This window comes from Falco rusticolus, chromosome 1, assembly GCF_015220075.1.
Source record: "Falco rusticolus isolate bFalRus1 chromosome 1, bFalRus1.pri, whole genome shotgun sequence".
NCBI classification, from domain to species: Eukaryota; Metazoa; Chordata; class Aves; order Falconiformes; family Falconidae; genus Falco; species Falco rusticolus.
In genome coordinates this window covers 11,564,149-11,591,412 of record NC_051187.1, presented here as the reverse complement: position 1 = coordinate 11,591,412, position 27,264 = coordinate 11,564,149, and the positions used below count along the sequence as shown (strand labels likewise).

Genomic DNA, 27,264 nt, shown 5'->3' with positions numbered 1-27,264 from the left:
CACAAAGACCTGATTTTGCATGTGTATTTCTTTTTCCCAATCTAAAGAAAGGAGTATGACATGAAGGTTGCTGGAGAAACATGAAGTGGGAGATAAGAGGTCATGGAAAGGATGCCAACGATGCCGCTGGGGAGTTCCCAGCTGGCAGAGCCCCCCCCAGCTGCTGTGGAGCGTGTTAGGTTTAGGAGACTAAAATCAGACACAAGTGGGTAATTCTGTGTTTTCCCCTTTTTTCATAAACTTGCCCATTCTTTCCAGGTTGCTGCCGCCAGCAAAAAGAGAGCACAGCCTCTCAGTACCCGTAAACTTTATTAAATGTGTGCTTTTTCATTCTTAAATTAAATTGAAATCAGTCTGTTTCATACTGAAATAGCACCAAAGGGAGAAGGATGACAGTATCAGCAAGCAAAGGGGAGGGAGGAGAGAAAACCCAGAAACCGTTACATACGAATAAGAATTTTTTTAATGGTTAAGAAAATGGGCAATATTTTTTTTTTTCCTAATCCGGAGACCTAACATTGTGTATGCTAGTGTGTATGTTGGAGAACTGAGGAGTCTAAGGATCAGTATTAGTCAAAATCACTCAGTGCAGGGTAGGCATGGCCAAATCGTTGCTGGAAATTTGACTTCATAGTGCTGCACCCCAAAGACCACCCCGAATGCCACGTAGAGGAGTCCTGTACACTGATCTTCATGGCACATTGGTGTTTATATTCCTTTTAACTGTGTAAGTTATTGGGTGGCAGCATTTCCTTAGGAGTTGATTAAATTCCCCACGGCACAAAATCGGCGCCAACTACAATGTGGACTTAGCAGCCCGGCCCTTGCCCTTCCAGAAATCGCAGCAACGTGAATCGCAGCAGCAGAGGGGCCAATTTTTGTCTCGCCAAAGTGCGCTGGTAAAAGCAAAAAACCATTTCTCTGAAATTTTCCAGGTGTGGCCAGTTGAAACACAGCGCAAAGAACCTTCCCACAGTTCAGGTCTGGCTACGAGCCGCCGCGGCGGGCTGGAGGGAGGTCTCACGTTAACTGCCTTTCTGCAGCGGGCTCTACAAGCCTGTGCCAAGGCATGTCACCACCAGTGGATAAAAACCAGCTTGATTTTTGAAGACTGGGGGAAATACTTGTGCTCAGCACCCCTGTGCCTGGTGGTTTCTGTGCACCAGGGCTGCGATGCCCGGTTCGTGGGGCTGGGCTGGGCAAGGTGCTGGGCAAACCCACAGGTCTATTGCCCATTGACCAAGTTGCCTGTGCAGTGCTGCAGTGGGGGGGTGAAGGAGAGGTCTCTCTGCTCAAAGATCATAGAATCACAGAGTGCTTTGTGTTGGAAGGGACCTTTAAAGCCCATCTAGTCCAACTCCCTGCCATGAGCAGGGACATCTTCCACTGGATCAGCTTGCTCCGAGCCCCGTCCAACCTGGCCTTGAATGTTTCCAGGGATGGGGCACCCAGCACCTCTCTGGGCAACCTGTGCCAGTGCCTCACCACCCTCAGCATGAAAACGTCTTCCTTATGATGAATTTGGCACTTGACCTTGATAGGCTGTTTTATAAATGGTCGGTTTTTCCCCCTTTAACACAAATATTCTAAAATCTAAATGTTGCATGGTATATAAGCTTAAGCTTCATCAATGCCTGACGGCACATTTGATTATTGAAACCAGAAGAATTTTAATACACCTAATTAGTTACTCATCATTAATGTATTGATTTTTCTGCTTTAAAAAATCAAACTTTACAGGTCACTTTTTTATTTATAGCTGCGTTTGCTTTCCCCTCTTAATATACGTGCTCAGTACTAGGAAGGGTGCGGTTTTCAATAGTTTACTTCCAATTCTTCTTAGGTTAAAATAATCTAAACTTCATGGCTGCATTTTAAAATAAGCCTAAAGAGTTTAGAGGCTTAAATGTTATTAGAGTTCAAAGCAATTTGGTTGCATGACCTCTTTTTAAAAGCCATTGTTCATACGTGGAGGGATTTTCAAAAATACTTATGGCCCAGATCAAAAAAAAAATCAATTACAGTCTCAGATCCCTAAATAGTTTTACTAGGTGTGCAGCAAGGGATTCAAACCCTCAGAAATTAGGGGAAGTAAAACATTCAAGCATTTTGGGGGAAGTAGGCATATGCAGCTATGTTCAATGTGCTGCGAAGAGGTTTTTAAAGGCACATACGATAGGTTTGTGTGCACGTTGAAGCTACACGGGTTTAATGCTGTGGTTTGGTGGCAGTTGTGGAAACTTATTTGTATGAAAGTGCTAAGTATTGCTATAGCTGGCTCGGTAAGGGAGGAACAGACTGTAGTGCCATAAAGCTGCTTTAAACTAGTCAGAATGTGACTGTATGAGAGACAATAGCGATATAATTACGGGGTTTTTTAAATCTTACTCTTAAGTGATATTTATACTTGTGTGCTGGTTTGGGCTGGGGTAGAGTTAATATTCCTCACAGGAGCTCGTAGGAGGCTGCGTTCTGGATTTGTGCTGGAAGCAGCGCTGATCCCCCAGGGGTGGTTTCGTTACTGCCGAGCAGCGCTCACACAGCGCCCAGGGCTTTGCTGCTCCTCAGCCACCCCACAGCTGGGCTGGGGGCACAGGGAGCTGGGAGGGACACTGGCCCAAGGGATGTCCCACACCATATGGCACCACGCTCAGCAGATAAAGCTGGGGGAAGAAGGAGGAAAGGGGGGACATTCAGAGTGATGGCGTTTCTCTTCCCAAGTCCCCGTTCCACGTGCTGGAGCCCTGCTCTCCTGGCGGTGGCTGAACCCCTCCTGCCCATGGGACGTGGTGGACGAATTCCCCATTTTCCTTTGCTTGTGTGAGCGGCTTTTGCTTTACCTATTAAACTGCCTTCACCTCAGCCCGTGGTTTTCTCACTTTCACCCTTCCGATCCTCTCCCCATCCCACTGTGAGGGGAGCGGGCGAGTGGTGGTGTGGGGCTGAGTTGCCAGCTGGGGTGAAACCACGACAGCTTGTCCAAGGCACATACAGATCAGCCCAACCTTAAGTCTCCTTGAAATACCAAAGAGACAGCATGCCTCAATGTTCTTTGCAGCTTGGAAAACCTCAGATTTTGTGCCTCAGTAGGTAGTGCTGGCACTGCTTGGCTGTGCCCATGAGTGACACCTTGTCCTTGCCACCAGCTTGGCTTTTGCACTTGGACAGAAGAGCACAGCGTGGGAGAGGTGACGGCCATCCCCCACTCCTGCCCCAACAAACCTGGCTGTTAGAAAGGTTTTCCCAATAATTAACTCCATCCTTTTGGCTACACCTTAAGTCCATTCCCCCTTGATCCAGCCAGCATGGGCAGGGAGCAGATTGCTCCCCTCATCTCCAGTGACACTTTGGGGAGACCGTTACCCAAAGCCCAATGCTCTTCCATCTTCTTCTGATTTAGAAGCCCTGAGCCCCAGCAATGAGCTGCAGCGATGCTGGGAGGGACCATGACACAATGAAGCCAAAGCTGATGGACCATCTCTGATTTTCTCATGTCACCTCTTGCATGAACCTGGAGGCAGGTAAGAGAAAAGGCTGCTGGGGGTCTGTGTGGTCCCTCATCTGCCTTTCTGCTGTGTTTGCAGGAGGCAGTTACGTAAAATGTTTACCCAGGTAAACAGGTAAACCAGCTTACACAGGTAAGGCTTTGGCATGACAACGGTGGGAGAAGGTCCTGGAGCCTCACAACACTAATTAAGTTATTTTAATTACCTTGGGAAATGGGTCATGCATGCAAATCCATGTAGGTTTGTGTTTCCAGGGGACAGGAAGGTCCCAGGACCCTGCATCCTCAGGAACGGAGGGAGGCGGGGATGGGTAGGAAGGAGGCGGCTCAGGGCAGCCAGGAGCAGATGTGGCTCAACACCTGCAGAGGAACTTGGTGACGTGAAGTTGAGCAGGCACCAAGCTGTTACCCTAAGCTGTCAAGCAAGACAGCCCAAGGTGGAAATGACTCCCTCTTGGGTTAAATTGTAAGTTTGGATGCAATTCTCTTCAGACTCCTTGAAATCTCCACTCTGCTGTGATTTTATTAAGATCTTGGCCAGTGTGCAGGCAGCCAGCGAGCTTGATCCTCAGGCTTCTTCCTAACCAGATTACCAGGTGATCCCCCACTTAGTTTGTTTTACCCCATCTGGGCTTCTTAAAGTTAGCCTCAAGAGAGAGAGCATCATCATGCTGTGTTTATACAGCACCAAGTGATAATTAGGTGTTCCTATAGTCCAGAAAATGCTGTAGATAAAGAGCCAGCAGATAAATGAGCCCAGGGTAATACAAGATTCTGTTCACTAATAGATTTCCGTCGCTGAGACATTTTTACCAGCCAAAAAAGGTGATAAAGGAGATTTGTTTTGCCTGACAATTTTTAAAGCCCTGCACAACCAGTGCTCTTGCTCTGGCTCCCCCCTCAGTTCTCCTTTAGGCAAGGACAACAAAACTTCCATCATCTTCTCCTCATTCTCTCCCCTTCCTGGATGTGATTTTTGTTCATTTCCCCCCCCCCCCCCCCCCCCCGCCCCCCAAACAACCCTTTCTCCACTGCTTTTCTTTTAAGACTGGTCCAACTGAAAAAAATCTTCATTATGGTTTAAATAGCATCCAGCAGACAGTGTGAAACTGCTCCCTGCATACGAGTGGTGGGATGGTGGGTCCCCCATCACCTTCAAGACAGACGTACCATGAACATCACCTCAGTGTGGACCTTCCTTGCCCATCACTCAGATCCCTTCAGATGGGCCCCCTTGGGAAAAGCGCTTTGCTGTCAGCGGAGGAGAAGGGAGTCCCTGTTGCTGGCAGCGGGGAACACTGGTTTAGAGCCAGCTCCTGTGAATGAGGCCTTTTGACTACCTGGCAATTTTCATCATGGAGTCAAAAGAATAATTTGTTTTCTTTCACTTTTGGCTACTAAAGTTGTTTTGTCTCAAAACAAAACAAAGGATTATTGGTTTTGGCTTCTGTAAGATGAAAAATAAGTTTGGTTGATGAAAAGAGCTTGATTTGGGGGGGGGGGCAAAAGTAAAAAAAAATGGGATAAATGAAAAAAAATTCACCAAGGGTTTCATGCAATAAAGAAATCCCCTAAATAAAGTTTTGAAAGGCAAATTAGATATTAAACCTCCTTTGTTCCATTGCCAAAAGTGATGAGGTCCGGTCTAAAATGGCATTTGCCAGCCAAAATTTGCCTGACCTTCCAGTAAGGCTCTGCACTCCCCCAAGCACCTCTTTCACTTCTGGAGGGGGACCTGGGGACACCTAAAAACTTTGCACCTGCATTTTTTTCTACAGAGACAGTGCCAAACCCTGGGCCCACTGAAGGAAGCAGCCACACTGCAGGCGATGTCAATAGGACCAGGTTGCTGTTCACAGCCTCCTCTTCCAGACGGACACATCACCTCATCTCTCAGATAAGAAAGAAAACTAATAGGTGACAAAAGAAAAAAAATCAGAACAAATCATGTTTCAGCACAACTATTTTTTTTCTGTATTTTCCCCCTCTCTACTTATATGTAAAAAAAATATATATTATATTATATTTTCCTTTTCTTAAATTATTTTTTTCAGCCTCAGTCCCAGCCAAAGTCCTGCCCTGTCATCTGGTAGAACTTCATGTTGAAGGGCCGGTAGAAGTCCCGCAGTCTCTGCACCACCTCCTGGTCTATGTCGGGGTGGGTCCTGCCTTTCGTCTTCCCCAGGCAGTGGGGCTTGCTGCTGCCCTCCGCCTTCTTCAGGCACGGGAACCCCTTGGTTTTGTTGAAGTAGAAGTGTTTGTCGGTGATGATCCTCTTGAGGCCCAGAAAGTCCTGGACCCTGCCCAGCTCCCCCGCGGGGTCGCTGATCAGCCTCTCCCCACTGACGAAGAGGATCTGCCCGATGGGGAAGTAGAGGAGCCAGTTCTCCAGGTGCTTGGCGTAGATGCCAATCTGGATGGCGCTCCACGAGGTGTCGATCAGGCCCGTAGTCCTGTTTTTGAAGGTCAGGCTCTCAAAGGTGGGGATGTCGGGCTTCTTGGAGAGCGTCTGGGTGTAGTCCGAGATGGCTCTGGTCACGGGGTCCCGCACCACCACGATGAGCTTCGTGCCCTTGGACATGGAGGAGATGCGGGCAGGGGCCTCCTTGGTGACAAAGTAGCTGGGGGTCTTCTCCATGGTGATCTGCCCCTCCAGGGTCCTGGGCATGAGGTCCCTGAGAGAGGGGGAGAGAGGGAGACATTAGAGCTGAATGCCCCCAGGTGGGGTGGGGGGCGCTGAGGGCAGGCAGTGCTCTGGGGATGCCCTGGGTACCAGGGGCAGGATGCTTCTGAGCCTCACGCCTCCAGCCCAGCTTTCCTTCCTCTGTGTGTGGCTTGTCAGGAGGCCCATAATGCTCTGATGCAGCAAAGCATCTAAACACACTCCTGATTCCCCACTGCCTTTGGCTGCCTATTTACCTAGAATTAGCCCTAAATCCATTTTGCATATTCAAGGCTTCCAAGGGGCTTCTTGAAGGGGATCCCACCTCCCTTCTTGCAATGGTACTGTAAGAACACAGCACTTCTCTACAATCCTAATGCCCTATCCCTTTAAATTCCTCCCACTCCACGCTGGGGTTTCCTGTACATTGGCTTAAATTCCCTGGAATAACAGTGAATTTCTGGAGTAACACACTCCCTTCCTGGAGGGCACATGGGATTTTCAAGGGCCAGGCTGTAAGACTCTATCTTTTGGTATTTTAAAGGTGGCAGCAAACTGATGTCACATAAAAATGTGCAATATCAGCCCCCTGACCTCAGTGATTTCCTTCTTCTACCCAAAGAAATCCTACACGCAGGCTGCTTCGCGGGCTCTCCCAGCTGGGAGTGGGAAGAGGCTGGGGGCTCAGGCCAGGGTCCATCCTGCTCCATGGTTGCCCTGAGAGTTTAAACCCTCCTGGGCCAGGCGTCGGGTGTGATCTGCTGAAGGACCGTGGGATTTGGCCGCAGGATAACCTGAGCTCCTCCGTGTTAAACAAGGCAAGCCAGGAAGGTGTAGTAACACGTGAGCAGCCGTTTGCTCCTCCTGGGTGCTTCCAGCTCCTCTCCTTGCTCCCCCTTGCCTGCTACACCACTTCCCGTCCCCTCGCCTTCTCATGACCCTCGGTATCACCCCCAGACAGGAGTCACACCAGTGATTCACACTGTCACCAGTTGGTTACACAGACCCACCCCTCCAGCCAGGCTCTCAGCAGAGCTTCTCTCCCCACAGCTTGGTCTCCTTCCAACGGTCCAGTCCTTCCCGGGGGGAATGGGAGATGGATGGGAGGTGGCTGCAGTGCCTGCGACATTCACCGCCATGCCACCAGCAGTTCTCATGGCAACTGCAGCCCTGTGTCCCCAGGAGCAGGGACCCGCATCCCCCCCATGCCCTGACCCCTCGTCTTTGACCTTGCTGCGGTTGCGACACCCGTGTGCCGTGATGAACTGCTCCCTGCCCGCATTATTGTTACCATCTTGCAGCAGCAACATCTGGTTTGCAAACCCGTGCAATATGCCAGCAAAATTAAACTCATCTATCAAAAAAGCAACAATGAAAAGCCAACAACAGCTAAAAAACCCAATAACAACCAAACCCCAGGCTGAGTCGTTACGTTACAAATGAGGCAGCGAGGACTGACCCTTCCTAAAGCAATTCTTTGTTTACAACCACATTACATAGAGGCTGAGCAGACACGGTCCTAGAGAACCCAAATCTTTGCTGGTCTTTGCTGAGAGTTTCTGTTTGGGCAAAACTCCATGAATTTGGGACATTCAAGCTGGAGGTGAAACAAGCTGAGGGGTATGAGAGAGCATCTTGTGCATCCTGAAGGATGTGAAGACATAAAGGCAATCGCTGCTGACACTAAGGGTGGCCTCTGCCAAGCGGGGACATAATTCTGTGGTGGAATTTGCCATCACCTGATGCTGCAAAGGCCAAAATTATAAATGGTTCAGCAACAGACCAGCCAGATTCATGGTGGACGAAATAAATTGGTGGCAATGAAATGTAAGAGTCCCAGAGCCACTTTCAGCCACAGGGAGCCTCCAGCCTTGATTGCCCTCAACTGGGAGGCGGTAACAGGAGAATGAGCCCTAAAAACCACCAGCTTTCATACACATAGCTGCGAATACTGGTACCAGGCACCGTGTGGAAGGAGGTACTGGGCGGGATGGCTCTTTACTCTGGCCCGGTGCAGCTGGTCATAAGGTGATTTTGCTCAGTGCAACCTCACGAATCACCTTTTCCCCCCATGTGTACCAAGCCCACATTTCTCAGCTGTGGTGGCGTTGCCCTCTGCTTTGGAAACCCTGTGACGACTGAGTCATCTGGAAGCACCTGAACCCCCGAGAGGGTGAAGGAACCAGGTCGAGCCCCCTTCCCCACTGCCTGCCAGCTCGCTCCCGGGCTGGTCCCTGCCCCTATAACACAGCAACTGCAAGTCGCTGTTGAGCAAGAGCAGGAGCTGCTGAACCGGCAGCAGGGCAAGGGCAGCGGGAAGGCACGCTGACTGCTGTTTGTGTTTTGATAAGTGTTGAAATCTCCGCTGTGTCTTCCCAAGGAGGAGATTAACCCCTTTCATGGCGAGGCTGCAACACACAAAAGCTTTCTTCAGCGCCCAGGAATGAGCGCGCACCTCCGCTGCCAGGGCTGGCGGGCAGGGACACGCCAGGAGCCACAGGGAATGTGCTACCACAGCTTTTGGGAGATTAATTAATTACAAAGGGCATCTTTCATGGACATAAACAGTTGCCTGGAGGCCTCCTTGGACTAATGGCATCTGGGTTTTATTGCAAAAGAGCCACTTGAAAAGACAAGAACCACAAAAATGTTTTTGGCAAGAACAGCCACCAGCGAGCCCTGCCAGAATAAATGGATTCTGTTATTTTAATTTTAGTAGAGCTTGGAGCTTTATTTAATTACTTAATAGGGGAGGAAGACTTTCCTCAAAGGGAGCATTTCGGCTATGCATGCATATTCATATCTGGCCTTTTCCAGGTCCACACTTTCTTCCCAGCAGTGGCATCTGAGACGGCTGTTCTGTGTCCAGCCAAAGCCCTGGAGGCAGCTGATGGGGCTACTGCTCACCGGGGGCTTGTGGCCCCTTCCCCACGCCAATGGGCTTCACAAGACTTCACTTTGGCAATGCAACGGTTTGGATTTGCCTTCCCTCGGAGCTGCTGCAGCAAACCCTCCAGCCCCAGGCCAGCTGCAGGGCTGGCTGCCCCGGAGGGCTGGGCTGGGGGGCGATGCTGTGCAGGGGCTGAGCACCAGGTGGTTACAGGTCCCAGCAATGCACATGGTGCTGCTCTGGGATTTCCTGATGCACCCTGGTGTGTCAGTCCTTGACATCAGCACTTTAGTGCTGGGGTCACATTAAGACACCCCAGTAACAGGCTGCCAACCCTCAGACACTCCTGGTGCGGGGTTTGATCACTGCTGACGTGTTTATTATGGCTTTTGTAGCCCTTTATGGACTGTACAATGATGCCTTTAAAACACTTGACTTTTCAGTTTCCCAGGGCAAGCAGGGTGTTGGCTCGACCCCCATCCTGGAGAACGGAGTCCACAGAGATGTCACCTGATCTCGAGTCCCTGTTCTTAGCGAGAGCACAACTCCGGGGAAGAAAGCATCACTTCATGTCAAGAAGCCAGAATAACATATCAGGCTCCCTCCTTACAAGACTGAGCACCTAAGGTTTGTGTTTCTGGAAATTCAGCTCGGAGGAACGGATGCAATGGTACATGTTGCTGGTGTTTGCTGCCAGCCCATGCTGGGTACCCACCTCAGCTCCATCAGGGGCCAGAAAATGGGTTCAAACAGCTGGTTTGCCTCAGTTGACCTGTGCTGCTGTCCCACCAACTCGAAGCAGCGTGAGAAGCTGGTGATAACCAAGAAAACAAACACCGGTTGTTCCAGAAATGTGATTTTTGGGATGGGACAGCCTGTTTCATGTAGGAAGAACAGCCCTGTGCTGCTGTTTCCCATAGAGGTGGGAACAGCACTTGGTCATTGGATCCAGAAAACTCGAGGTGTGTTTGCTGTTGGAAGTACAGCTGCTGCTTTGCTCCCAGCTAGACCAAGGCATGTCCTGCTCAGGACCTCCTGGGCTCCTTGGCAGCATGTGAGCCATTAAAAGCAGCTGTGGCTGGACTTGCTGCAAACCTTTCCCACATAAATCTAGTCCAGATCTCTCTTGAAAGGAGGCTGACATCGGCAGATAAGGGCAGCTCTTCACAAGGCCTCATGCCATCGCAACACAGAGCGGTAATAAAGCTGCTGCAATTACAGCGATCGGCCCCACATGCTCCCTGGCCTCTAGTGAAGCCTTCCCCAGTCATGTGCTAAGGGCAGAACTCATCTTCTCTTAGGCCCAGAAGGCGAGTTCCTTCTCCCTGGCAGTCCTAGTATGACCTTTTAAAAATCATCAGCCTGTCAGAGCCCGGGCAGTCAGGCTGGATGGATTGAAAGGATCATCCAGAATAAGGTGCGCCAAGCCTGATGCCCTGGGGAGGAAGGATGGTGTCATCCCCCCACCCCGCGCTCCCAGGGTCAGCACTGACCTGTACCAAAGCAGCACCTCAGCTGCACACCCTTCTGCATCTGAGTGCACGGCCAGGTCTACCCCAAGCTCACCCGCAGCAGCAAAGCGAGTTTGTGCACTGCCTGAAATGGCAAATGGCAATTGCAATATAACCAAGGAGGAGGAGGAGGATGCAGAGAGAGGGTTTGAACCAGCTCTGGGGTTTGCAGCTTGCACCTTGCAGCAATGCAGCTCCTTGTTGCCGGAGCAGCAAACAAGAAAGATCAGTCCCTGCTCACCAAAACCTGATGACATGGTCCCAGTGCCAGCAAACTGGGGGTGGCTGAGATGTGGGCACACGCTCACCCCGACAGCCTCTGCTGTGCTGGGTCAGTCACGGCTTCACTTGGTGCAGGAGGGGCAAGCAGAGCGGGTCTGCAAGCACCCCAGCGAACACAGCAGAGGTATAGCCTGAAAGTGCAAAACCACCATCAGCCAAGTGCTGAGATACAGAAAAGCCCACAGCTGGGGCATCTGCATGGCAGCAGCAGCTCGGGGACACTGTTTGTGTCCCTGCACCCCTCTAGCATGCTGCTGGGCCAGCGCAGTGCTCTCCCCAGCCGTTTGCAGCAGCAGCAGTGGCAGCGAAGGGAGAGCTGCCGCTGCAGGGCCCCCTTCTCCGCACACCAATGTTTCCCCTTATCTCTGGCTGCAGTCCCACTGACCTGGCCGCAGCCCCGAAAGGGCACGCAGGCCGGGAGCTATCCGCTGGATAAAGGATGGGAGTGAAGCAGAAACATGAAGCTGGAGTCGCACACAGCCTGTTTACACAGAGACGGGCTTTCCCAAAGGTGCTGGTGACTTCAGCTATCGGGACCTTTCCATTACACACCCTGCAAGTTGCAGCAGGGTTATGTGACACAGCAGAAGGACATTGCTTACCCCTGCACTGCACCCCAAGACACCTTCCCTGGCCAGCCTGGGCTTGGGGGTCCCTTGTTTCAGCCTCCAGGTGCTTTTTCTTTCTTTGCCACTAGCCTGAGCCACTGGTCCAAGCAATGGGATACATACAATGCAGCCGTGGGGAAGGAAAACCCCCAGGCAGATACTAGAGCATGCAAGGAACCTCCCTCTTTCCACGGCTTGAGATGAGTTGTCAATGAACATGACAATAAACACCTGAGACCAATCTTCAAAGAAAAAAAATCTGCCCTCTGTTACTTTTTGCCCTGCTCAGCTTAAAGCAGCTGCAGTTTGGTTCTGCTCCAGCTCCAGCGGCCAGGGTCTGGCTGGGATTTTGGAACGCCCCAGCCCGCAGCAGCGGTGGGAAAGGAAGTCCCGGTGGTGGCAAGGGCTGTTTTTAAGGAAGTGCCACCAAAGAGGTCATCATAGGAAAACGTATCAAAGAAATGCTGCTCTTTCCAAAAGAGCCCAACAGTTCTGCAATCAGCTGTGGGACCCTGAGTCCCACAGAAGAGCCTTTCCGGCAAGGAAGAGCCAAATCTGCTCCCAGAAATGTCACACGGGGTCACGGCGAGGGTCGGACACTCTCCCACCAGCGAACACCCGTCCTGAGTTCTGCCTTTGCAGCGCAAAGTGACAGCATGGTTAAAAATTCAGTTGGCTTGTTCGTGCAGGATTATCTGGTCTTTGTGTATGGGAGGAAGGGGAGAAGGAGGAAAAATACCTTCCTGTCATCTCTGGGAGCCAGCAAGGCTCGAGGGAAACCCCCTCCTCCATCAGCCACCTGAAACACCAGGCAGAGCTGAGGTGAGATGGGCACTGGCACCCTGTGCCCTGCAGTCCCACTTGGCAGCATCTCTCTGCCTCTCTCACTTGTGTGCAGCCTTCTAGATGTGACTGGCATGATGGTGGGTGCTGTGGCAGGGCTAGGAGAGCAGCACAGAGAGGGAAAATAAACTGCTGGGGGGGGGCTCTGTGTGTGTGTGCTTATTTCCCCTCTCACTTCCCTACAGAAATGCTGCCAGAATTTGCCTCCAGGGAGGGGCCAGACACCATGATGATGGGCATGTAACACAGCTGGCCATCCTGGGGAAACATGGAGCCTTCTCCAGCACGAAGCTATTGAATGAGGAGGATGGGGAAACTGAGGCACAGCAATCACTGTGCTTTGATGCAGCCTCATTCCCCCAAAGCGGCGGGCATTGCTCCCTGTGCTACTGCACCCACCAGCAAGTTGTCTTCTCCTCCCCCTACCACTATTTCTCTTTTTCTTCTAAATTATTTTTAGTGACTCTACAACAGAAATGTATTAAGAAACATCAAAACCCGCTACCACAAGCACTTGCCTTTCCCCACCCCGGAGCCCGTGCTCCCAGAAGTACCATCACAGTCTGAACAGGAGATGATTGAAAACAAAGAGTGATAGCTTGATGTAACCAGTAGCGTGTACATATATATAAAATTTAAAAATGCTGCCTAAAGAGGTGGATTTGTCCCTCCTATGAGGCCAGTGTCTCAACCCAGGGGCTGTGCTGCCCTGGCAGCTCTGGCAAGCCCTAAATTTGCTTTGATGAGCTGCGAGGGAACGTCAGAATTAGTTGTGCCTTCCACTTCGCCTTCCTTTAGATGTCAGGTGAAATCAATAAATGGAAAGATGCATTTCAGGAACCTGATAAAAATTAAAAAACAAAACAAAACAAAACAAAAACCAACAACAAAACTGCAAGAAAAGCTGTGGGACTGAGGAAGCTGAAAAGAGAGCAAGAGGCAAGGAAAAAGGAAAATCACTCATTGTGTTGCTAGATGTAAAATCCATGCCAACTGACACTGATATCAAAAAGGACACTGTTGCCATTGGTTTTAATGGAGAATGGATTGGTCTGAGGATGGAGCAAAATAAGAGGCAGGAATAGCCCTGGGAGAGGACAACAGGGGTCATGGATCTCTTCCACCTCTACCCATCCTGCTGCCAAGGCATTTTCTCTGGGCGAAGGCAGCACTCAGGGAAATCTAGGTGTTACTGGGGGGACCTACAGCACAACCATCATCTCCCAGAGGACACCTGCACCCTCGCGAAGCAACTGTGGTAGAGTCAGGGGCCTTGGGTTTTCTCATGGCTCTGCTCTTCTGTCCCCACTGAACCACTGCGATCCATGCAGGATGAGTGCATCACCTGCTGGGATAGTCCTGGTCTGTCCTCCCCTGGGCCATGGTTGGAAAGCCATCCAGCAGGACTGCTTCATTTCTGTGAGCAGGTAATGGTCCCTGGGTTATTTGCTCCCCGAGACGTACAGAGGAGGCTCCTGCCACCCCCGCACCCTCCCCGTGCCCAGCTCCGCCAGGTCCCTCCCAGGACATGGGTTTTTTACTATCCCAAATACTCCAGAGCAGTTTTTTTAATTTAAAATTTCAAAGCATACATGAAAACAGGGCTTCCTTCCATTGGGCTGTGCTGGGATGAAAGGGCAGGTCGCAAAGCACACAGGGCATATCGTCACTTTTAGGCACTTTGGAAATACCCCAAACCCCACAGCTGGAGGTAGGAGCTGGCCCTGAGCGCAGGCACCATCACCTGCAGGGTGCAGGGACAGTCACTGCTGGGTGCTGTGGGCACAGCCCTGCCCATAGGCATCACTGCAGGGGACAGACGCAGCACACCATTAATGTGCCACTGTCCCCAACACAAGGCTCTGGTCCTCAACACAAGGCTCTGGCAGATGGGGCCTCCCCTGCCCCCACCCCACCGATCTGACTGCTCTGCACTTGCTGCTGCCGCACGGTTCGCAGCATCGGGAGCTCCCAGGCTCATCCTTCCAGCGGATGCTGGCGTTTATTTGACCAAGTCTCAGTATTTATGTATCTCATTACATCTGCAGCCTGTAGCATCTGTTTCCACACTGTATCTGTCAAGTAGCATCTTATCAGCGGAGCTGCCTTCCCGGCCCTTCCTCCTCTCCTTCCAATTAAGCTCCCTCTGAAGTTTAGGAGATGGCTGACAGCCCAACACAGGATGCAGCCAGCACCCGTGGTGCAGCCCTCCACCTAAACTCCAGCCCGCAGGGCCACAGGGACCCCCAGATGTCTGCCCTGTCCCTATCCAGACCCCCAGAAGCAGCCAAAGCCAGTCGTCCCACTCCCAAACCCAGCACGCGGGGTCTGTCCAGGGCAGGGTGAGAGAGAGGGACAAGGCAGGTGGTATGCCCACCCCAAAGGCATCCTGGCAAATGCACCTGCGAATCCACCCAAGGGCTGTGCCAGCCTCTCAGGGGTCCTCAGCAGACACCCCCTGCCCAGTTGCACCCCCGCTGCATGCCAAGCACCCCGGGCAGCTCTGCTCCCAGCCACCAGTGGGTTTAACCACTTCAGCATTTAAGAGAAAACACTCCAGCAACCTCACTGCCTCCAAAACAGGGACTTGGACATGGAGCTCCCAGCGTCACATTCAGGGGGCTAACAGCCAGCGTCACCCCATCCCGAGGCCACAGCCAGGAAGCCTTCTCCTTCCTGAGGAGCTGGGAAACCCATCAAAGAAATGCCACGGAGAAAACAGCTTGTCTGCACGGGCTATTGCTGATAGCTCCGCAGGTGGATGCTCCCTTTCCGGATCTCAGGGCCATGACCTTGTTCAGGAAGAGCAGGAACAATCCCAGGCCCAGGGCAGGGCAGCGGAGCCCCGCGGACCCCAGGACGAGGTGACCCAGCAGGAAGCAGCAGTGTCCCCAAGATAAGGGGCTCATTCTGCCCCCGAGACCTCCGCACGAGCAGGCACATGCCAACATCACATCAGCTTCCCCAGCCCCGGCGCAATGGGGCTGTTGGGTGCTTCAAAGGGGCAGGGGGGCATTTGCACACCAAGAGGGTCTTTGCTTAACAGCACCATCCCCCTGCTGTGCTTTCGGTGCTCAGCTCCTGCCTCTCTGTCCCCGTCCCCCCCCCCCCCAGGAAGGGAGGTTGCACTGATCTGAGCTAATTACAGCATGCAAGCCCTCTGCCTAATTGCTCTGATTAATTATTGATGGTAGAGCTGCTGCTTTGCGGGCAGCAGGTAAGCGGGGACCCCCTGTGCTCAGGGAGGCACCTGGTGGCCTCCTGTCCCCAGGTGAAGGCAATGCCAGTGACAAGAGGCGATGCTGCTGTCCTGGCACCCTGTGACCAGTTTGGGAGAAAGAGCTGTGCCGAGAGGCTCTCGAAAATCTGCTGTGCTGGGAAGCACATCTGGGCATCTCCCAGAGACCACCAGTGCCTAAGTGCTATCGACAAGCAGAAACTCTCTGATGCCATTAGCCGTGCAAGCCATTGATTTTCTTTGCTGGAACAAGAAACTCATCAGAGCTGAGGCAATCATGGGTGGCACTGCCGCTTCCTCCGGGCTGACCAGCTGGGGTTTGCAAAAGGGGCGTTTTGTAGTTTTCTTTCCAACGGCTAAAAAGCCAAGTCACCGTGGCACATTTCTGCATCCATCTGGGAATATGCTGAGTCCTGCCTGGTGGCATTGCTGGTAAATCCCAGTCATCTGTCTACCAGGAGAAGATGAAGAGCTCCAGAGCCCTTAACCACAGCCACCTTTACCACATCTCCATCCTTTGTACCGGACTGGAGACACCACCAGGCGTCATCTAAAGGATCTTTCTCTGCTGGGGTCAGGGATGGGTTCATCAGCCATCTCTGCCACCAAGGAGTCCTGCAGTGGTTCCCCCTCAGCCTGCCACGAGCCTGATCCTTAACCCAGTCTTAGTGCTCCTCTCCAGGCACTCCAGCAGCTTCAGTTCTGCGATGTGCCATGCACCGGGGAGTGCAAACCCTACCCTTCCTCCTCAGATCTGGACCCAGCACACGTCACCTCCAGCAGTGGCCACATGCATTTTTTGATCCCCCCATGTTTTTACACCCCAGTGGCCTCTCCAGCACCATGTACCTTCCCCAGCAAGAGCTTAACCCCAGCAGTTGCTGGGGCTCCAGGCATAAGGCACGAGCTGTTTGCCAACTCCCTGCAGCACCAGTTAATTCTTACAGGGGCGGAAATCAGGCCCACAGTGATTTCATCATATTTCCAATGTAGCTCCCAAATGAAAAGTGATTCCTCATTTCCCGATGCATTTGCTTGGGTAAATTCAGGCTTCTGGTGGCTGGCTCTGTTGGCTTTTTGGTGCTGTTTTTTATTGTAACTGTTGGCTCTTAATGAAAATAGACACTACTTCTGCTATCTTCCACAGATGCCTCTATTATTCCGCAACCTGCCGATTCCCTTCTACGCTGTATTATGCCAAAGGAGGATTTTCCAGCTGAGATGATGGGCACAATCCTTTCACAGCCTTGCACCCAGCCTTTCTCCCTTCCAAGTGCACGAAGTGCAAATCAAGCGCTACCAGTCCCGCTCCTACCACGCACGGCAGTATGTCACTGCTGGAGGTGGATGGCAGAGGACAGTCAGTGCATGGCTGGAAATTAATCCTATGAGCCCAGCGTTCACCCAAAGCAGAGGTTTGCTGAGAAGCATGTGCCCGTCTGCCCGCTGCAGGGCTGTGCCACGGGGAAGGAGCTCACAGCCACTTTCCGTCACAGAAGGGTGCAGGGGAGTCACAGCCTTCAGAGGGACTGGCACAGCCTTCAGCCTGGACCTCTGCCTCTGCCTCCCCAGTTAGGGTGTTAAAATACCCAGTTTGGGGCCTGCACCACAATTCTGAATGTGCACTGCATTTTTTGCTCTTATTAAAGATGTGCTGGTCTTTATCCCTGGCTGGTACATGAACAGTGCAGGAGATGGCTTGTGCTCTGAAAAGCCTAGAGAGTAAAGAGAAAAGGCTGAGAGATGAGAAAAAGAAGGGTGTAAGTGACCCAGCAACTGATATAATTAAACCTCAGGCCTGTTTTTCTTCCCTAATGGCACCCCTAAAGTTTTAGACCTGTGCACCCCCCCTCAGACATCCTCCCAGGTGCTGCTGGTGGCCTTGGAGGGACCAGAGCTGTACCTTCTCCCACCCGGACCTGGGTCGACCCTCTTGATAGGCTCAGCCTCAGGTCCCAGAGCAGAAGGGTTTATACTGGGGAGCACCACTGAGGGGATGGGAACACCTCCGCTATCCCATGCCTCTCTCACTCGAGGATCCTCAAGACTGCACATTTCAGCCCTGACTAAGCAAATCATCTTGAAGAGGAAGGTTAAAGAACTGTTTATTATTGGAAATGTCTCCCTCTCTAGGACTCATTTTTTGATAAATTAGCTTCAGCTTCATTACTTCATGATATATTTCCCTTGACATTTAATTATACTTACCCCAAACACATTAAGCCAATCAGTCTGAACAGCTTCTTATTAATATGCAAATTTCTCCTTTGAAAAGCCATGAATCTGTGAAAAATCTCTTTAGACTTCAATTAGGCCCATTTGGGAAGTTGGGAACCCCCCAAAACACCTTCCTGGTCCAAGGCTGGAGAGGACCTGGGGGGCCCAGACCCCCAGACACACCCCACGCCGGGGTTTGGGATGGGAGAAGGGGATGCTGTCACCCACTAAAGCACCTCCTAGTGCTATGAAGCTGGGAGGTTGAATCCAGCAAACCAGCACCATGATGGCAGCTCATCTCCATCCCAGCCCTTCTCCATGGGAGCTGATGTTTCTCCTCTCCACCAGCCCTGGAGATACGGAGATCCTCTGCTGCGGACCACAAATCCTTATCACTGCAGGGGAGCTTCACGTGGGAGCTACAGAAGATGCAGTGAAATCTCAGCCCAGTTTTCAGCAAAATAAACAGGAATCTGGTTCCCCTGGCGCCATGGGCAAATGGGACATGATTTGCATTAGGCAAATAAATTGAACCACACAATTAACCATCTGCCCTGGAACAGATTTAGGTTTTGCTTTAAAGCATCACTTCCAGCCTCCCTCTGCTCTCATATCCGTCTAAACGCCGTAGGATTTTCTACTCGGAAACCAACGGGGAATAAATTCACTGAATCATTCCTATAAGTAATTGGAGAGAAACATCAGCATAGGTACTGCAGCCCTGGTGGCCTTTGGCCTCCTGGACGTGTTTCCCGTGCATTACGCCAATGAGCAAACCGCAAAACTGCTTCAAAACCTTCCCGAGTCTCCAGTTCCCACCGACAGCCTTTACTTGCTAAAATGAGATGATTTCCTGGGAGCTGCTGAGTGCCCCAACATCAAGAAAAAGTTACCCATTTAATCTTCTTTCAAAAGCAGTTGCAGTTTTTTAAAAAAATACGATTCAATATATTTTTTTTTATTCCCTACAGTTAGAAGTTAAGATCAGAAATACATTGCAATCAGTGTACTATATAAATAGTCCAATTTTGGAAAACAGCTCTCATGAGCAATAAAGAAACCCAATTTACTATGCACCATAATAAAAATATCTCTTTTAGCATATAAATCAAACCAAAGGGAACAGATAAAAAAAAATAAACTCAACTCCCCTGTTTTTTGCCCAAGAGCACAGGCAGCTGGCCCTGGGGAAGGGCTCGCCTGCCCTATATAAATACATGCAAGAACAAATCTGTTAAAAATTGTAGCCACCACTTTGTTTTCTAAAGGTCCCAGTTTATCCTTCGGCAGAAGAAGGAGGGCTGGGAAGAGGTCGTTGAGAAACACAATCCTTTCCTGTATAAACACCATAGCCTGTGCTGATTTTAAGTGCATCATATGGTATATATTTTATGTGTGTATATATAGAGGGAGAAAGAGAGATTTTTCAAGCCAGTCAGAGACATAAAGTGATCTTATATCATCTAAAACCAACAATCATACTTGGACTTCTGGCAGTTTTCCTTGCAGTCGTCCCTGCCACCCCCCTGCCCCTTCCCCCACGGGCTGCCGGTGTGCGCTGCCATCTGCCCCCATTATTTTTCACAAAGGCATATAAATCACTGTGGAAACTCTTATTATCTTATTTTCCCTCTGCTTCCCTCTTGTCTGTTTTGAGAAAAATTAATGCATTTGTCTCCAGAAAAATGTGCAGTCTCTATAATTCAGTTTTAAAACAAGCACAAATAGCAAATGGATAGACCTCGGTTAGGAGACTCATTTTTCATGCAAGTAATTGAACCCTTCCCTTCGATTTTTCCTTTGGGTGTTAAAGACAACTGATGCCTTCCTGGAATTTGCTGAGGTCTAAGAAAGGTGGAAAGACAGACAGACAGACAGAAAAAGCAGAAGAGAGAAAGAAAGAGAAGACAGAGAGAAAGAAAAAGAAAGAAAAAGATGAAAATGGAAAGAAGAAAGAACAGAAAGGAAAAAGAGAAGGAAGGAGAAGGAAAAAGAAGAAAGGACAAAAGGAAGGAAAGAAGGAAAGAAGAAGGAAATTCTGAAGCGCATCTCAAAGCACTGTTTGCCTCTATAGAAGGACCTTTGGGGAGCTCCCAAGAGAGCATCCCAGCTGGGATTTTTCCAAAAACCAGCAGTGCTTCGGTTTGGAAGGCTCCTCACCACCTGGGTTGGTGAGGAAAGCCACCCCCATCGTGCACCCCAACAGCCTCTGCCTTAACCTGCCCTTGTGCCCCCCACTCAGCCACCCAGGGATGTCCCAGACCTGTCATGTCCCGCAAGCACCCCATGTGGCATGGAGGGGGGGGGGGAAGCACTTTGCCCAGTTCAGGCCACTGGTTTCATCCTGATGCCTCTTTTCTGCATCTGAAACTCAAGGAACGTCCACTGCTCCCCCCCTGCCCCCCGCCAATGACACAGCTGCCCCCCCGCCACAGCACCCGCTGCTAAATGGGAACGTAAATCAACACAGTTCTCTGGAGAAAGTCCCTCAGACAGTGCCGTGTTTTTCCAAACCACAGAAATCACAGCCAGCTTGAAAATAATCCCCATCCCTTGTGCTGCGGGGCTCCTGTGCAGAGTCAGAGTCTCCCCCTAAGAGCAATATGTACAAGGCTCCTGTGCAAAATGATGTGCATCCCCGCCACAGCCCCCGACCGCATCCTGATCTCTTTATCAGCTCGGAGGCCCGATTCACCACTCACGCAGAGGAAGCCAAGAATAATTCCAGAAAAGCCACAATCAAGTGAGCGCTCAGGCCAGCAAAGTCTATTGTTCCTTTGTCTCTCACTGTATTATCTCTGTCCCCTGGGAGCTACATTATTGCCTGCAATACATAATGTGATTTACTTGTTTGCCATGCCTGCCCCATTTTTCTTAGGCACAAACAGAGGCGCACCTTCAGCCGTGCACACTCACTGCAGCGCACGTGTTCCTCCGGTGGAAGAAGAGGAGAAAGATGGGAGAGGAGGATGGGAACTGGAGCCAGAGAGAGGGGCAGTGGGTGAGAAGCTGCAGGCAACATCAAGGGGAACAAAATCTTGTCTGGAAATTGGAAGGACAGAGGAAACCGCTGAATGGAGGTGGTTCGGAAAAAAAGGTGTTCCTCCATCCTCCTTCCCTCTGGAGAAGGCGAAACCCCTTCAGCTCTAAGAGACCAAAAATCTGGACCTCGTGAGTGCAGGAACTGAAGTAGCTAAATTAAAGCAGCTGAAGCCAGAAGTAGGGAAATAATATTGGAAATGGGCAGCGGGTGCAGCAGGCTGAGACGCACTTGGGCCACACAATCACTCTCGGGATTTTTGGACACCCTGGTGTCCCTGCAGGTTAATGGACCGACTGTTGGGATTTGTTGGGAGCAAGGACATGGGCTTTCTCCCTTCTCTGCAGAGATAAAGGGATCCATCCTCCAACATATTGCTGTGGAGTCCTAATCAATTAAGGTTTGGGAAATCCTGTGACTGTACTGCTGTAGATGCTTCAGGTGTGTTTGTGTCTGTGTGTGTGTGTGCACACCAGCAGAGAGCTTTATGGAAGAGACGGACACCTCAAAGGACCCCCCTCCTTTTGAGAACAGAGGTTGTTCCTTAAATTATGCTGAGAAGTGACTTTTTTATATATCACTACACATTTCCTCCTGCTGCAAGGCCAAAAAGTCCTTTATCTGTATTACAAAAAAGGGAGCCTGACCTCAGGCTACGATCTAAAATACATGGAGTCACACAAGTTTACCCTTGGAGTCATTCTTCATCCTTCCCATGCCAATTCTTTGTCCTTTTGCTAAATGAAACTGTAATGGCTGGGAAAGGGCTCCCTATTTTCATTCCTGGAGCAAAGCAGTCAAGTGCAGAGAGGGCAAAAGTCTCCAGAAAATAGAAAGCTTAAAAAGATTCCTCCTAGCTTAATTTGCAAGTTCTGGGCAAGGCAAGGGCTAGTGCTGAAGAAGCTGGCCTCCTCCAGCCCCACAGTCAATTAAGGGATTTTAGCCACAGCTCACAAGGTCGCGCATCAAGAGCTCTATTCCATGCTCAGCTATTCCACCTCCTCCCAGGGAATGCATCACTGTCTAACCCAGTATCAGTCATCTGACATATTTCAGGAAGTTTCAGTTGATAGCAGACCTAAATTTCATGAGTAAATCGTACAGCATCTAGCTCAGGTCCGCTGTGCCACGCTCACCTTCCCATCGCTGCACAGGGGATGCAATGGGGATGTGGAGGCTGTTGCTTGGGCATTAGCATAACACCAAGGTTTCTAAAAGTGAATCCAGCTCATTAATGCAAAAAAATAAAAATTACAAAAAGAAAGAAAACTGCTCTCCAGAATATGAAGGGATGAAACAAAAAAAACAATTAGTGACCTCAGCTTCATGAACCAACTTGAGTAATTTGGATCCAGGTCAATAAAACCTCATCTTCCTCACTCAGCACTGAGCTGGCACGGGCTGGAGGTTTCGGATCAGCTCCCAGAGATGACCCCCAGCCTCTCATTTTCTGGGGCTGCCTTGCTTAGCAAGACCAACCCTCCTTCCCCCTTCATTTCTCAGCATCCACAAAGAGAACACCCAGCCCGAGTGTGCTCCCTCTTTCATTGCCCTGCCCTGGAAAAATGTAAAGACAATGCGGGAAAAACTGTCTCAGCCCCCACTGATACTCTTACCTGCAGCAGGGGTTTCAAATCCATGCTGACACCATTCCCACCACAACAGCCGGGCATCTCCCTGCGGTCAGGGCATAGGGTCTCACCTTGCAGGGCAGCGGCACCGCTGAGACCCTTGGCATGATCTGATCTTCTATTCCAGTAAGGAAAGTGGGGAGGGGGGGAAGGGGGGGGCTTTGAAAAGTAATTCTGTGTCTTGGGAGCTCAGGTCTCCCCAAGAAGTAGTGAGATGTCTGCTCTTAAGCCATTTTGGAAAGCCCAGACAGGACCCCTGGAGATGAAGATTTTGAAGTGTGATCAAAGAGACTCGTGGAGATAGCAAGGAGGATTAATGCTTTTGCAAAAGCACAGTGAAAGGTTCTTAAGTTATTCCAGCGGGGCTTTTTTCAAAGGGGCCTAAGGGAGTTAGGCACTTAAATCTCACTCGGATCCTTTATTTAGTTTGCAAATCCTGGGCTGGAGTAGTGCAGAAGTGTGACCCCTGAAGCATTACTCTCCGAGCTTGTCTGCTTGAGTGAAAAGCTGAATTGATTCTGGCTGTGTTGGTGGCCTCCTGCAGCTGCTCCTCCTCCCCTTCGGAGCAAGCAAGCTTGCTGGTGGGAACAGTTGAGGGTACAATGTATTTAGAGAAACAAATAAGGGACCAGCAAGCAACACACTGAAACCGTGTGGGCTGTGTGTTCGAGGGAAAGGGCCGAGAGCGGCTCCAGGTCTGATTCTTTCCACAGGGGTTTATCCTGGACATCAAGTGCTGGAAGATGCTACTCACGGCAGATCCAGACTGCAAGGGTGACCTCCAGCTAGGTGAGCAGCATCACTACTCCTCCCCGGTGGGTTTCATCATGATCTCTAAGAAAGCTGCAGGAATCATTTATTTCATGAGTTTGGTTATTCTTCCCTGTTCATGTTGCCCTGTACTTTTTTTTTTTTTTCTCCATCACCAGCCTTTTACAGTTAAAAAATGTAGAAAGAAGTCCTGGGGGGTTTTGTTCCCCAGACAGCTGCATGTTCATGGTGTCTTAATCATTCCCACTGCCACTGCTAATGATATCGTGGAGGGTTACAGCTCCAGGAAAGCAATATGAGGAAGCTGGAAAAAAGGCACAAACAACAAACAAAGAACCTGTTCTCATGCAAATGTTCTTCACAACAATAATAATAATAATAATGATAATAATAAAAAATAAAAGGGCAGATGAGAAATGCACACCATGGTCCAGCCGCAGTGAATGCTTCCCAAGCCTTCCCGCCGGGTCTCCGGCTTTCATTTCATCTCCCCCAGCACCACAGACTGGATGGGGAGCCCCATCCGCCCAGCCCCCGCACAATGCAAGCGGGTTTGGTATTGTTGGGAAACATGGCACACATGTGACGTGCTATTGTCCCTAATTTGATTAATGAAGCGATCACACTAACGGGGCATTCCACACACACCCAGCACCTTGTTACTAACCCATGCCAGGAACTTCCCATCAGAGCATTAATTCCCCAGTACTTGCTTTTCCCAACCTTGTCAGGTAATTGTTTATGAAAAGATGAATGTATACAATAATACCGGGTGAAGGGAGCTGATGTATGTGGTGTTAATGAATGAAATAATCAGTTTGGTAATAACTGGCATGTATATTTGTCAAAAGGGAACCAGCAGGACATTAGCATTCTGCAGCCACCAAACCTTTATCTCCTGGTCTTGTGTTTGACAACCGCCCCCAGATAGTCCATGAATAAAATACAGAGTAGTACCCAGACATAATTAAACTGCCAATGTGGATGTACCTAAATGAACTTGATATCTTAATGACACTAGATAGCATGCGAATAATGAAGGCGGCATGAAAGGGATGTGCATAATGAACACAGACATCCAGGCTGTCGCTGAGGAGGTGCCCATAGGGACCGTCCCCACCAGCAGCAGCTCCCAGACCTCCTCGTTAGCATGCAGGGCTTCGCCTGAGCTCCCACGCTGTGCCAAGGGGACCCATGCCATGGCTTATCTGCACCAGCGCTGAGGCCAGAGTGTTGCCCCTGTGGGGACAAGGGCTGGTGTCCTGCAGTGCTGGCCAGGCTGTGGTCATGGAGGATGGGGCTCTCAGACTGGGCTGCTGGCACTTCTCACCCTCCCTCCTCCAGAAACCCCTCCTTTGCCTCATGTCTCTGCACCTCATCCTCACCAGCCCTGCTGCATCTGCTCCTCCAGAGACCTCTGGCATGCTGTTGTACAGCGCAGACATGATTTCAGGAGCACTTAATATGATTAAATTACCAGACATGTTCCTGTTTAGATTTTTTTTCAGCACGGAGATGGTGTTCCAGGGGAGAAAGCACTTGGGGCTGCTCAGAGCAGCCTGGCCGCTGGGTGGGTAACACGTCCCGAGATAACTCAGCAGCATGAAATAACTCTCACCCTCATCGTCCAGGGACATCAAGCCAGATGTATCTTCTCCCAGCACCCATGGGTGCCACCCTCCCTGCAGAGGATGCTGGGCTCCAGACAGCCATCCCAGCCATCCCTACACAGCCGTTGGGCAGCCATGGGCTGCTGCTCACGGGCATTTGCTCCCAAAAGGCAGGTTTCAGCCCCCTCCTTCGGGGAGGCACCGCGCTGGGCTCACATGCCACACCGCTTAGAAGGTAATTGCCACTTACTGCTCTAATGGCTCCAATTTTAGCAGCAAATGAGTGATGTACAGTAAGTATCAGTCTTATTAAAGAAATAATAATGGGAAACTAGAGCGCGCACACTGCAGGGAAGGAACACTCCCCCGTTACACGGGATACAGCTGTGCTGGTATTTGACAGCAGCAGAATCCCTGCCTGCTGCTGATATAACTCCAATATATTTGAATACAATAAGTTCAGTGCGTAGGAAAGGGTTGTCAAGAAAAGGTTGTCCCTGCCTAGTGCTGATATAACTCCAATGTATTTGAATGCAGTAAGTTCAGCGCGTAGGAAAGGGCTGTCAAGCCCTGGAACAGGCTGCCCAGGGAAGAGGCTGAGTCACCAACCCTGCAGGTATTTAAAAGACGTGTAGATGTGGCACTTAAGGACATGGTTTAGTGGTGGACTTGGCAGTGCTCAGTTAATGGTTGGACTCTATGATCTTAAAGGTCTTTTCCAGCCTAAATGATTCTATGAAAGCAGCCGGCTCAATACAGCTCGGCTTGCTCCATAATGACTGAATTGACCGGAGGCTCAGAAATTGCTGTGAAGCCAGCACGGAAAATGTGAACTGGAACAGGTCCTATCTCCCTCTAAAAAGGAGATAAGGAAAAAGGGCTTAATGAAAATGAAAAAAGTACAGCAGGTTTGGGGGAAAACAGTTTAACAACCAGCAGACAGCACAGTCCGGATGAGCACAGGGGAAGGAAGCCAAGGCAGAGAGCAACCCGCCGGAGGCAGCCCAGCAAGTCGTGACACGGGATGGAGCACCAAGATGGGTTAAAAAATGTTACTCCTGCTTGGGCCAGAAAAAGGGACAAGGTGGGACCAGTGAGGTCCAGCCTGCCCAAGGAGGTGATGGGAAGAACCCGGGCACGTGCTCACCACCCACATGCTTTGAGCAATGACAGCCACCGTTAGCAAGACACGGCCAAAGAGCTCTGGGTCCCTACCAGGTGAAACCTTCAACTTACTACGCTCTGCCTGTTTGCCCCCACTGAATATTTGGCCCTGAGTGCCAATTATTTAACCATTGCTTTCCTTCCCAGGAAAGACATCCCCATGGTGCACCCTCATTAGACAGTAATGGTGATTTCATTAGATTAAATAACTCCGATGATCCCTAGAGACCAACAGCACTTTAAACACAGAGCCTCGGAGTTAGAATTACTGTTATTTAACATTGATTAGATTACAAGGCAAATCCAATTTTTCCCCTAAACATATGATGTCTATGATTTGCCTAGCGGGAGACATTAAGGACGGCATTCCTGGAAATCTGTGCTGGGAGGGGGGACCATGCCTGAGTCAGCAATGTCGGGGTGACCCACGGGCTTGTGTCTGAAAGTCCTTCTGTGGAGAGCATGGATGGTGCTCAGGGGGTGTCCCCATTGTCCCTGCCCTTGCTTTGCTCCAAAGCCAGGGGTCAGGTGGACTTGTATCTGCTGTGTCGGCTTATCGCCCCCTCCAGCAGAAACATCACCAGGAAATAATTGGGCCTCTTTGACCCATGGCCCTGCCGCGGCTGAGGCCGTTAATCACTCCTTAAAGCTCCCTCCCCACTCCTCTCCCCCGGGAGCCCCATGGCCCACAGCCCACGGCAGGGGATGTGCCTCCTGGCCACCGCTCTGCGTGCAGGGAGCGGAGGGAGAGCACCCGGTCTCTCCTCCTCACCCCCAGGATCCTGCTGGAATCTGTCTCATGGCTTTAGGGACCTGGGGGCTTGGAGTGGGGTGGGAAAGGTTGGGCAGGGCAGGACGGGACCACCTCAGGACTCCACTCCTAAGTGCGGGGGTGCGGTGAGTGCCCCCTCCCCGAGGACAGTGCAGGGACAGGATGGCTTTCAGCACGTGGTGCATCTCCCTTCCCAGCCCCTTCCTCGGGTATGCGGGGTATTTAACACCTGGCTTAGGAGCTCAGGCTGGACAGAGCTTCCTCCGACCCCCCTATGCTGACGCATCTTTGGGAAGCCAAGGGGGCAAACAACTCCTACGTGCATCCCCCACACTGGGCAGAGCCGCCCACAGATCCAGGGGTGCTGGGCAAGCCCGGCAGCTGCTGGCAGGCAAGAGCACAGCCCACGCAGACGGACAGACTCCCAGGAGAGCAAGCTCAGCTGCTAGTGCAAAACCACTGCTCTGATAAATCGGGCTTTGTACTGGGGATGTGCAAGGATGCTCAAGGAAGAGCTGGC

The 27,264-nt window shown here is 50.8% G+C and overlaps 1 protein-coding gene and 1 long non-coding RNA gene across 2 annotated transcripts in view; one reads left to right on the top strand and one right to left on the bottom strand.

The window, feature by feature from the left end:
• Positions 1-1,398: 1,398 nt before the first annotated feature.
• Positions 1,399-5,425, top strand: LOC119158150. Its single transcript, XR_005107783.1, has 2 exons — positions 1,399-3,521; positions 5,284-5,425. It is a non-coding gene; the product is annotated as an uncharacterized LOC119158150 (long non-coding RNA).
• Positions 5,426-5,546: 121 nt separating this feature from the next.
• HS3ST3A1 (heparan sulfate-glucosamine 3-sulfotransferase 3A1) overlaps positions 5,547-27,264 on the bottom strand; it is a 35,164-nt gene continuing 13,446 nt past the window's right edge. Inside the window, exon 2 of the mRNA XM_037409712.1 lies at positions 5,547-6,180. Within this exon, the coding sequence (XP_037265609.1) occupies positions 5,562-6,180 (619 nt within the window). The 3' untranslated portion in view covers positions 5,547-5,561. The remainder of the gene's footprint in view (positions 6,181-27,264) is intronic.